Source organism: Enhydra lutris, unplaced genomic scaffold (genome assembly GCF_002288905.1).
Source record: "Enhydra lutris kenyoni isolate GAN:26980312 unplaced genomic scaffold, ASM228890v2 scaffoldscaffold57, whole genome shotgun sequence".
Classification (NCBI taxonomy): Eukaryota; Metazoa; Chordata; class Mammalia; order Carnivora; family Mustelidae; genus Enhydra; species Enhydra lutris.
The window spans coordinates 1,044,903-1,057,220 of record NW_019154141.1 but is presented as its reverse complement, the minus strand read 5'-3'; the positions used below and the strand labels follow the sequence as shown (position 1 = coordinate 1,057,220).

The window sequence follows — 12,318 nt, the reverse complement described above, 5'->3', positions numbered from 1 at the left end:
TTAAATAATAAATAATAAATCTTGTGTCAGCTCAGACACAAGGCCCCCATGACCTTCCATACAGGCGAAATGACAGTCAATGTGTCCCTCCCCCACCGCCCCGCTGTCAGACACGCTTGCATCTGGAGGCTTCACAGAAGGTCACTTGGATGGGGGGTTGTTGGGGTCAGTGAAGGCTTCTCTCTCCTTCCATCTCCCTTCTGTGCCAGGCATCTGGGCGAGGCCAGGCCGGCACAGACGAGGCCCTCAGAGTGGCTGGACTCAGACTCGAGTGCCCACGGCCTGCACTTCTAAGCTCTGTGATCAAGGGCACTCTGCTGGACTTCCCTGAGCCTCAGTCTCCCCCAGCTGTTAACCGGGGGTCCTGCAACTTGCATGGGGGGATGGTTAGATTTTAAATAAGAACATGTACAGTGCCCGGCCCAAAAGGTAGCTTGGCCTCCTTCCACCTGGACTCCCTCTGCCCTGCCCGTAGTGTGTTTCTAGCTTGGCACAAGCTCGGGCTTCCTCGGCCTGCATGGGTCAGCCTGAGGAGACGCAGGAGACGGGCCTCAGTGAATCTCTTAGACTCATGGCCCAACTCAAGGACAAGAGGCAAACACGGATGAAAAACCAGAAACTCAGACACTCAGAGGGAGGGGATGACAGAAACACTTCACCAAATGCAAACCTATAAACCCTTACTGCTCCTGTTGATGCATGACCCAGTCCTGTTCATACTTGGAGGCCCAGCTGAAATGCCACCTCCTCCAGGCAGCCCCCCTGTGACCTTCCCCCAAGATTCCTCACAGGGCTTTCTGTCTCTGCACCACAAGAAACAGGAGGCCTTTTGCTCCCCATTTTCTTCCTGAAGTTAGATACTATGGTGCCATAGTAATGAAATGAAAACATGGGGTTATTTGAAACATGTGGTCTTCCCTAATGGGTCCTAACAGACCATAATGCAACGCTCCTAAGAGCCTGTCTTGCTCACTACGGGAGCCGCCGTGTGTAAACCGTGCTTGGTACTGTTTAGCGGGTGCAGAAAAAACAGTTGTTGAATAAACGCACCAAGAAAGGAATGAACAGGTTCCCGGGAGGACAAAACCAGACAGGTGATGCTCAGGGCCCAATCCAAGCATGGCACACGGTAGGGGTGCAGGGGCTTAGGTGGGGGGCCTGGCCTCGTCGTCAGAGGCTCCCTGACTCATGCAACAGGTAACCCCACCAGGCTTCGCCGAGTGCTCCGAGGGTAAAGCGGTACCAACCTTGAACAATCCTTAGGGTCATTCCTGGCCGCCCGTAAGGGCTCCCTAAATGTTCACGCTTATAAAACCTAATCTGTCTGGTGTATTTTCCTACTTTTCTACACAGGCTTAATTTCATCACGAAGCACTTCCCAGGGCTTCCCAAGAAATCACAAAGACTGCATACTTATTAGGAGAGGCGTGCCATTGGCTGGGAAGTCCTTTCCCATTGAGATTTACTGGTGCGCCATGTCATTTTTCTCCCATACTTGAGCTCTTATTTTGAAAATGAACTTGGAATGCAGCCATACTTGGTTTTTAAAAGTTGCATCAGACAAGCCCCGGCCTCTTCAAACCTCAGCCTTTGTGTGTCACCAGCACCTCTCTGGAGACAGCCCGTCTCCCCTCCCAACCCCCAGTCTACCCAGAGCCCCGTTATGGCCTTGCTCACATCTTATCGTGTGTGTTTGTTTATAAGCAACGTGGACCTTTGTTTATTACCATATCACAGGAAAAGGGCTGGGTGGGTTTCTACCCATTTTGGAGAGTCTGTTTTGGGTGGTCTGACTTGGACTGGAAACCAGGCAGCCTGGGCAGAACTGGCTCTCAGAGGACCTGGGGGGAGGGGCGCTTCACAAAGTCAGGCCATCATTCTCCAGAGCCGCTAAAAGGCTGGGGACCCCACCTGCATGGCTGCTGACCCTGGTGGGGTACGCTCCTGCAGACGCCATCCCATGCGGGGGGCCCGTGGAGCACGTGCCATGAGCCCCAGCTGCGGTCACCGTGGCGGATGCTCTCCGTACAGCCTCTCACGGGGCCAGCGAGCAGTCCTAGGGTCTGCTTATTTATGCTGCAACAAGGGCGTCCGAGAGACACCGGCTGCTCTGTCTCGGAGTCTGTCCCCTCCAGCCCACCAGGAGCTCCTTGGCGGCAGGGTCATGTCTCCGTCATCTCCATGTCCCTAGAGTCCATGCTCAAGGAATGAGTGCTGAGCGACCCCTGAGCCGTGCACCTCTGAGGATGCCAGTCCGGGAGCCCAGGCCACCTGAGGTGGCCCAAAGCCAATGGCCTGGTTTTCAAGAACCATTCCAAAGCAAACAGACCCCAAGGATCCTGACTGCCTTTCCCCAGAGCCCCATGAAGAGCCTGGCACCACACGGGCCTGACTCCATCCCCTCTCATGGCCCCAAGAAGAGTCACTTGGACAGGGTGCCGTAGTGCTGAGTGGGGGTGAGCTGTGAAGGACCCCTCCCCCTTCCCGGAGTCAAGGATGGGGAGGGGCTGGGCCACAACTTTTCACATGAGCGTCTCCCTGCTCGGAGCCACCCTACGACGGGGCTGGATGGTCCCCTGAGGGAGCCGCTGGGCAAAGCTCCTGGGGCAGCTTTCTTGGGGACAACCTTAATGCCTCTGGCACTTTGCTCTGGGTGTGTGTCTTTATCCTTTGAAGATGAGCTTGAGTTTTGTTTTTTGTTTTTCTTTCAAGAAAACCCACAGTTACTTGTTCTCGAGAGTGTCTCATTGGCTGGTTCTGAAGGCCTTTCCAGAAAGGTCTGCCGTGAGGGTGACGTCACCGGCTTTGGGACAGGGGAGAGCCAAGGAGCCAAGCTGGGCTCTGGGTCAGAAGGGCCCGTGGGCAGGGTCCATCTCCACACCTCTTGGCTCTGGGGCCTGAGCCAACTCAGTGAAGCTCTCTGAGCCTCAGTTCCCCATCTGTACAAATGACAGGACACTAAGGCCATTCAGAGGGTCACTGTGATTGTGGTGAGGCCTGTGGGATGGTAAGCACAGCCCCCAGGGCTGGTGACCCTGCCCAGCGGCACTACTCTGAAGGGCCATGCCTCTTGGAAAGTGTGTGTTCTGACCTTGGTCCAAAAGGGATGGCTTGACAACCGTGAACCTTTGTCCGTCTCTCCTGCTAACCTGCTCGGTCTTGACTAGCTTCCCTAGCTTCCCCCATGGCTGACCCTTCTGTGCTTTAACCACACACTCCGTGCCAAGACGGACACTGGGGAGGTGACCGACCTCAGGACTGTCACAAGTCTCTGTCTTCGTGGAACTTAGCTTGAAATAAACTAACTTAACTTGAGATAAAGAAATCCAAATCAAACCCCAAACCAGGCGGGGCTCTGGGCCTGGGCTGGGCTCCACTGCACCCCCTGAAAGGGAATGTGGGAGTTCTGCTGTGACAACTGGCTTCTGGAACCAGGAGGCCGCCCCTCCCCCAGGGCATGTGCTCCTGCTCCCCTCCCCGTAGGGGACTGGTTCCAGATTGTTATGGAAACTGCATTCAAGAGATGGGCTTGTTTCAAACAAAAGACACTAGGGGCAAAGCGGAGAATTCCAGGGACTCTGCTGGGTCTTGGGGGCGACTGAAGTGAGATGGTCTTCAGATAAGGATTCATCTGAATCTTTCCATGACTCCCTCAAGGCTGGGGGTCCTGGCCTGGCCTCAGGGACCAGCTCTGCATCCTGACTTATGTGGAGATGGCCATGGGCCATCTGGAGATACCTGGGCAGGACCTCCCTCCCGGAAAGGTCAGTGCCCAGCCAATGAGTGCGCAGGACCAAGGCCCTCTGTGGGAGTTCGAAGGGGGCTAATCAGAGCAGCCCGGGCTGTCCCTTCCGCTGGTCCCTGCCTTTGCTCTCCATAGACAGGTGCACGGCGTTAAGGAGCCCTCTGTCATAGCCTCATGGGCAGAGGGAGTCCCTTTACTTGAACCTTCCCTTGAGTGCCTAGAACCTAAACGCTCACTGCCTTCCTTGGGGAGAAAGAAAGAACAATCTTGCTTCCGTGGAGCACAGGGCCTTGGAAATCCCGGGATGTATATGGCCGCAAAGGGTTAAACACTTAAAATAAGAAGCCATAACCTGAGTCATGTGAGTTCCTGCGTTAGCCAGGCTAAGTTGGCGTCTCTGTCCCTGCCAGCTCTGTCTGAGCTGTGCTGTTGTTAGCTCCAGCCTTGTGGGCCCTGCCAAGCCCTGGAGCTGAACTAAACAGTAGTGAGCCAGAGGCCCCGGGCCCACGACTGGATCCTGGGGATGGGGCACCTCCCCAGGGCTGACAGCCTTTTGCTCCTGTCCTCTCCCAGGACTGGGCAGAAAAGGTCTAGGGCGTGGGACGCGGTGGGCAACCACTGGGCTTGGCCAAGGCCAAGATGGCTGGGTGGGAGGCCGTGACCTTGCTTCACTGGAATGCACTCACCCCCTCTCGCCATCGTCTGGGACAGTGTCCCCGTGCGGCCCACTTAATGGCAGCCTCTCCAGAGCTGTGTGTCTCCCCAAGGCACCATCTCCTTCTTCAGATGGAAGTTGACATTCATCAGACAGCGGCTGTGTGTGCTTGCTAAGCTTCTCTGGGCCTCGTCTCAGCAATCCCACTGCCCCATGATACAGCCTCTTACTGTCCCTGCCTGTTCCACAGACGGAGAAACAGGCTCAAAGGGGTCGTGTGCCCCACCCCGGATGCCCTGGCCCACAGGCAGCAGAGCCGGGATTCAAACTCGGGCTTGAGCCTCCGAAGCTGAAGTCCTCGCCCCTCCATCCTTGGGGCTCCAGAACTTACAGCTCGCAGTTTCGGGAGCTCGCTCGGACCCGGACGAGCTAAGCTCAGCCCTGGCAATACGGGCCTCCTTCTCCTCGTCCTCACGAGCTCTTCTGCAGGCCAGAGCACGTGGGGACACTCCAGACGCTCTAGAGGACTGGGCTCTTGGGGGCTCTTCTCTGGTCAAGGTTACAGGCCCCCATTAGCCATGGAGCAAACTCTGAGCAGAGCTTTGGAGGGGACGGCGGGTCCACAGATGATTCCCAGCTAGTTTTCTGGGGCTCCATAAAGGGCAGGAGCGAAGAAGCCCAGGTTCTGGGCCATCACACAGGCCCGAGATCTGAGAAGGGGCTGGTCCCCGCTCCCGCCCCTCACCTGAGAGTCGGAGATTTCTGAGGGCTTCTCAGTCAGGCTGCTGCTCTCTGCCGGGATGAGGTCATTGTACTTGGTGACGTCCTCGTCAGAGTAGTGGAGGCTGCCTGGGCTGGGCCGGGGAGGTGACCTGGAGGGAGTGGGGGTGAGGCTGAGAGGTGGCCCTACTCACAGCGGCTGGCCTGGCCAGGGAGGCCACAGCGGGGCCTGGTAGGGCACTGACCCTCGGTGTCTCTGTCATATGCTCCTCCTCTGTCTGTTTCCCATAGGCCTGGGCCTTGGGCTGGGGGACCCCAAGGGTGGGAGAGGCTCCGTTGGACCAACCTCCTGAATCAGCTTCAGGGAAACGGAGGGGTAGCACCCCACTTCCCACTGGATTCTCCACTCGTGGTTATAAGGCCTCAGGCACTGGGATTACTTGGCAGGAATGTTACAAAGCCTTTTCGAGCCCGGAGACCTCCCAGGTCAGAATCCCAGGTGAGGCCTGCGTGCTGGCGCGACAGGCAAACCCTCCCCCAGGTCATTCTTGACCTCACCAAGGGAGCTTTAGACGGTTAATGCAAAGGGTTAAGAGAAGAAACGAAACCGCTGCCTCCTCCCTCCAGATCTGCTCAGAGACCAGACATAAATTCCGGCACGGAGTCTTGCCCTACCTCTGAAAATCAGCCTTCGAGAAAGTGCATTTCCCAGTGAGTTAGAGACCTGACTCTGTGTCATCTGCGCAAACACGCAGGACAGGGCACCTGAGCACTCCACCTGCCACGGGTGCCTGGAGGCTGGAGGCAGGGCTGTGCTTTCCAGAACCCCTGAGCTGAGGGCGAGGGCAGTGGGCTGGGCAGGCTCCTGGGGTGCCCAGCAGATGGCTAGGGTCTTTCATGACCGTGCCCTATCCGTGCTTCCTGGGGACTGGGCTCAAGGGAGGCCCTGCCGAGGGCCTGGCATCCTGAGGTCTGCCCAGCCTGCTCTAGGAAGGGCTCTGGAACCACGGCCCTGAACGCCGGCTGCCCCCACCCGGGGTCAGCTGTGCCTTCCTACAGAAATGTTGTCCTGGGACCAATCCCACGGCCTGGGAGTATGTCACAAGCAGCCTCCCCGCCACCTCCAACCTCTCGGACTCTATCTGCACTGATATGATTCCAAATAACAAAGCCGCATCCTTAACTCCTTAAAAATAAAACCATAACAATAGCGGCAGCAGCCTCAGGTAGGCGAGATGGGCAGACACGTGACGCTGGGACAGGGGAGAAGGGGTGTCAGGCTCAGGCCGTCTTGGCCACGAGCAGGGCGAGTAGGGGGCTGACGGTGTCACCAGGGCTTGGTCAGACTCCAGGAGCCCGGGGCTGGTTTGGCGGCAAGAGGATTTCTGTGTGTACACAGCAGGGTAGGGGACACGCGGGGGCCCTGGTGTGTGTACTCTGGGGGCGTGAGAGGCAGGCGAGGCCAGGCCATCCGTGAAACGCCCCCTTGTTCCATGTGGCAGGGCCCCGGAGCCAGCGTGGCGGGGCTGCGGCGGACCTGCTGGGCCCACCACCGCGGCCTCAAATGGCTCTTTCTTTGGAAAGCTGGCTTTGGCGGGGGATGAGAGCGGGGCCTGCTGGCCTGTGCGCCCCTCCCTCTGTCCTCCTGATGAACACACACATCGCCTCTTCCCTCCAGGACGAGACAGAGAGAAGCTTTGTGAGCTGTGCCTGGCCCGCGTGCCCCTCCGATGAACTGGGAATGTTAATAGGGCTGAGGCCAAAAGGACAGGCTCTCCCAGGCTGCAGACCGGCCTCCCCCCGCAGCTCTCCTGAGCTCCCTGGAGCATAAAACTGCCAGGTCCCATCAGGGGAGGGTCAGGTGGGCCTCAGCAGCTGCCCCGGCCCTTGGAAATGGGCCCCCCAGCCCGTGCCGGGGAGTGGCGTAGGGGAGGGGACCCAGGGTTGGAGAGAAGTCAGGAAGAAACGGAACCGAGGGTACCGCCAGCTGGGACCTTTCCTGACTGGCTCTTCCCAGGTGCTGCCCTTTGAGGATGATGCTGGGAGCACGGGCTCGTGGGGTGAACAGGAGAACACGGGTCCATAAGACGCGTGCGTAAGGGCCCGGGGGAGAGGGTGTCCATACTCTGAGTGCCCTTTCTTTCCAGAACAGGGAGGATGCAGGTAAGGCATAGGCCATGATGGGGGGACTCCAGGCACTCGTCACTCGAGTGTGTTTGCCTAGCCTACGTTTGTGGGGCCCGCCTCACTGCTGGGGCCGGTGGCTCTCCTGGCCTCGGGACTGTTCCTCCAAGCAGCTGGCTCCAAAGGCAGTAGGTTGGGTCGCAAAATTGTACAAGTTCTTTGCACTTGGCTGTCCTTGTCAGAAGCCCTGTGTCCCCACCTCCTTGTAACTTCCCCCACCGTGTTCTCACACCGGCCTGGGGCCCCCATAGCCTGGTTGTGTTGCTTGGGCCCTGTTGATTGTCCCCAGCCCCTGAGCCCAAATGCCATCATTGGGACAGTGAGACCAAGTGGGCACAGCCTGCTCTGTGGCCCTCCCCAGAGTCCTCCATACCCTAGGCCCTGCTGGCCCCCAAACCTCTGGCCTCTGCCCCCCACCCGTGCAGAGAGCCCTCTACCTGGTATACAGGCCGTTCTTCCGGCAGAAGGAATTCTTGACGGACAGCCTCCGGTTGTTGAGTTCCAGAGCAGGGAAACTGCTTTCATCCAAGCTCATCATCTCCCCGTGGCCGAGGGCACCAGACTTGGCATTGTTCCCTGGGTGGGGGAGACAGGATCCAGTCACCTATGTCACCCCTTTAGACTGCTGGCCTCACTTCCCCCATCCGGCCAGGTGGCTCATTCTCTCTCTCGCTACAGGTGAGACCAAATGGGAGATGGAGGCTGTACACAGGGGCCCTAGGCTGCTCCTCCTCGCAGGGCAGACGCCTTCCTAGGAGAGAGAGGACCCCCGGCCCCACCTTGCCAAAACAGAGGCAGACCTATCTGGCCGGCGGGGCTTGGTCTCAGCTCACCAGAGTCTGTCTTCTTGGCGTACTTCTTGCTCTGGCCTCGGATAATGAGCACGAAGACCAGGAGGAGGATGAAGATGAGGCCCACGAGGGCAATGACCACCAAGAACCACCACTCCTCGTAGAAAGGGTTGGCCTTCTGGGCTGGAACACGAACGGGGACGTCAGGTCCCAGGTGCTAGGCTGCCTCCCGCCTCCACGCCTCCCGCTGCAGCTGGGCCCCTACCACAGACCCCAGGCAAGTTCTGTGCCGTCCCAGTGAGGCACAACCCAAGACAAGGTTGGCCGGGAGAGCTGAATCTCAAGTGCCTGTAAGGGGATGCCTGGAGGGCTGCTCTGAGCTCTGAGGCTGCCTCTGGACTTACCAGGAAAGACTGCGGGGATTGATTAATGATGTCTGCCAAAGACACAGTACTGAGAAGTCCCGGTGTGTGTGCTATTTTTTTTTTTTCTTTCTCCCCCCTCTTGCCACCCATGGCCTAGGGGCTACCTGGACAGGCAGGCCCCAGACTTGTATTGGAAAAGTACCCATCTGGCCTGTGGTAGGCCTGGGAGAGTTGCTCCCAGGGTCAGGACTTCCATCTTTCTCCAGTAGCTGAGAATGAGGGCAGTCAGGAGGGTGGACGTGAGCGGGTCTTCAGAATGCTTCCTCCAGGCAGACCTCCCCTCCCTTCAAAGCCCTCAGTACCACACTTTTTGCACATAACCACTACTACTCCAGGGGGCTGCCCGACGAGGGGCTGGCTCTTCTGTCTCCCGCGATCTGGTTTTATCCATCGGGTCAAGGGAGAATGTGTGTGGGAGGACGGAGGCAGCCAGGTTTCCGACACTCACCCAGTGGGTTACAATTTTGAGCTGTGTTTCTGCCTCGAGAGAAGGGGCGTTGGTATTAAAAGTTGGTTAGTGACTGGATTTGGGGTTACTGGATTTGGCATTAAAGTCCTCTGCGACTCCTCCAAGACATGCCGGATGGGAAGGATGAGAGGAAAATGGGGAGGGATGGCAGACCTATTACCTTCAGCCCTGGACACTGCTTCATAGACTGCTGACTCTGTTTTTTGGGGTGGTTTCCATAGAAACATGTAGTTTATGGCCTGGGTGAATCTCTTGGGTGATGAGCTCATAGAAGGTCTTGTCTTGGACTCACTGACTCATCCACAAGCCCCACTAAGCCCCCTGCCCAGGGCTTCTGGGATCCTTGCAAAGGAACCCCAAAGATGCATACCCCCCTTCTTCTGGAGCTCAAAGCTGACCCAGGCCCTGGCCCAGAGTTCACTGTTGGCAGAATTGAGAGGACAATACATTTTGGTCCCCACCCCAACACATCTGGGGCTATGCTGCCTGCTTCTCTTCTTTGCCCACCACTAGCCTCTGCCACGAGGCTCTTCAACGGGGTGCCGTCCCCCCCACCGGCAGTACCTGGCACAGACTGGGAGGGGCTGCTGGGGGTACCGAAGCCGTAGTCATTAACGGCGATGACCCGGAAGTCGTAGCTCACGCCTGGCTTCAGGATGTCCATGCTGAACGTGTAGGAGGTCACCTCCTTGGGGATGTCTTTGATGAGGATGTCCCATAGCCCCTCGTCTGCAAGAGGGTCGAGAGGGAGACACCTTGTGATGGGGAGCCCCTCCCATCCCACCTGTTGCCCCTGAGAGCAGGGCCTGCCCGGTCTGCCCCGGCAACACTGAATCTTAGAAGGCATTTTTCAACAGATGCCTTTTTGGAGTCTCTCTTTGTTCCCTTTACTAAAATGCTTGTAAAATATTAAATAAAACATGTAGTATGTAGCAAATATGGCCCCAACCAACCCCATGTCACCAGCCACAGGCGGCTTAGCATTCTGGTGACTGTGCAGAAGTCAGATCGCCTGTTCTCACATCCTTAAAAAGTGCGGGTCAGTGTGACTCCACCAGGCCGCCTATGATTGTGGCACACGGGTACACCCTCCTTTCCCTCACTGGGCCCCTCTTTTTCTCATCCCCCTGCCTATTCAAAATACACACAGTAGTGGCATCAGGTAAAAAAAGACCCTTTTTGAACGTAGCCGCAGGAGGGCTGAGCTCACTGGGGAGGGTGAGGGCCGATGGCGCCCACCCTCAGCGGTCTCCTCGCTGAGCAGCAGAGATCTGAGGAGAAGGGGCCCAGACAAGCCTAGAGGGGTCCCCCATCTGTCCTCCAGGCGCGCTGCCCCTAGCCACCCCCATCCTTTGCGCTCCTGACTTCCCTTCCAGTCCTGCTGCCCCCCTTGACCACCACTCTCTGGGTCTCGCCCCCCTCCCACCGGGGACCTAATTCATTTCCGCCTCATTCAAACGGAGCAGCGGGCATGGTGCCCCGCACGAGAGAAGTGCGAGCTCCTGCCAGGCCCCGGGATGCGGAGGCCGGGGGGGGGGGGGGGGGCGGGGCCCAGGCAGAGGCTCCACACGGGGCAAGTGGGGCTGGCGTGACCCTGGGAAGGACGGTGAGTCCTCCTCCCTGTGCCAGGGAAGGGCTGATTTGGCAACTAAAGGGTTAAACCACCCTTTTCACAGGGTCCAGGGGACCAGAGAGCTTAAAAGCACCTCAGTGGGCTGAGCAACTAGGTCCTCCAGGGAGGTTGCTTCAGGGCCCTGGACGAGCTCCTGCCTCAGCCTCAGCCTCAGCCTCAGCCTCAGCCTCAGCCTCAGCCTCAGCCTCGGCCGGCACCGTCTCTCCTCAGCCACTCCTCCGCAACGTCAGGAACTTTAGCACCATCCCCCGCCTTGTCACCTCTGCACTGGGGACCAAGAGTGTGTCGGCATCTTCCAAAGACGCCTTTTGGCCCTGCCCATCCAGATCCCTCCCCCTGGCAGCCGTGGGACCCATGGGCCTCCTCCTGTCCTCACAAAGGCTCAGGATCCTGAGCCTGGCCTCGTTCTCTCTCTCATGTCTCTGTTTTGGGTGCTGCCTCACGCACCCTGTGGCTGTCCCCGGCTAGGCTGTGCTGTCCCTCCAGGGCCAGGACTGTGTCCCATTCACCTCTGGAGCCTAGCGCCCAGCACGGGCGACCTCTCAGTGTCGGGGGGATGACTGGAGGCAAACCTTCTACCCCGACCTTCTCTGAACATCACGGGCTGCGATTTCAGTGCTGCAGACCCTGAGATCCGAGTTTTGGGGTGCAAATCCATTCTCCTCTCATGCCCCCTGAAAGCTCTCATTCGCTTTCGGTGACAGTCACAGTGACAGAGATGCTAGCGATGACCCAACAGCAGTGACTCCTTCCTTGCCGAGAGCTGTGGTTCTAAGGGCTTTACCTCTCACACCCACGGTGATGGCGGGGAGAAGGAGGAACTGCTGGGTGTCCAGGAAGGTGCCTTTTGAGGTCCGCGGCGGATTCAGTGTTGGCTGGGCGGGCTCGTCCAGGACCCTGCGGCCTGGCGGAAGCTGGGGTCTCTGACCTACTGTGTGACCAACCTTGCTCTGCCCCGCACAGAAACAAAGGGTGGGACTCTGGTAACGGGGCCAGGCCTGAAGCTGCTGGAATGTCATGCTGGGGCTCCGGCCTCCAGCCCCAGCGGTCAGCTGGTATGCACGGCAAGGCCCCTGGGCTGGAAACCTTGAGTGAGCCCCTCTCTCCTTGCTCTGCAGTGCCTGGCAGCTTCCAGTTTGTAGGAAGAGGTCCTGTTTGGCGATCCTAACCGACCATGATGCGGGGAGCACAGGACAAGAGCAGTTTCATCCAGGAGAGGAGGAGGATGGATAGCCCGGGGGCAAGGAGGTGGGGAGATATCTCCAGCAGCCACAGGGAGAGGCCCAGCTTTCCCCTTGCCCTCCGCCCTCACAGCCTTCAGGGGGTCCCTCCTTGAATCCACCTGTGTGCACCAAGGCACAGCCCCAGGTCCCATGCTGGGCCTCCCAGGGAACGCTGGAAAATCAGCAGGCCCAGAGTCCGGAGCCAACATTCCACAGCCTGGCATCCCGGCCGGTCAACTTGGACGGAGAGCAGAGGCACGGGCGCGGGTGGGGAGAAGCACGCGGTGCTCTCCTGGCCCACTCAGCAGCCGGCACCGGGGGCTGGGGAGGGACCATCGGGGGTGGGGGGACAGCCAGCCCTGCAGACACCTTCCAGCTACAACGGATCATGGATCAGAGTTGCTAAACGTAATAGCGATTGCCACTGCCATTACCAGCACAAAATGAGGGCAATGGGGGGGGGCGGGGTGGCT

General features: G+C 58.5%; 1 protein-coding gene across 1 annotated transcript in view; it reads right to left on the bottom strand.

Moving 5' to 3' along the window:
- The window catches only part of LOC111158139 (sidekick cell adhesion molecule 2), a 287,109-nt gene that overhangs the window by 4,506 nt on the left and 270,285 nt on the right, over nucleotides 1-12,318 (bottom strand). Inside the window, 4 exon segments of the mRNA XM_022520020.1 lie at nucleotides 5,146-5,272; nucleotides 7,742-7,880; nucleotides 8,138-8,278; nucleotides 9,554-9,718. Of these exon segments, the coding sequence (XP_022375728.1) occupies nucleotides 5,146-5,272; nucleotides 7,742-7,880; nucleotides 8,138-8,278; nucleotides 9,554-9,718 (572 nt within the window).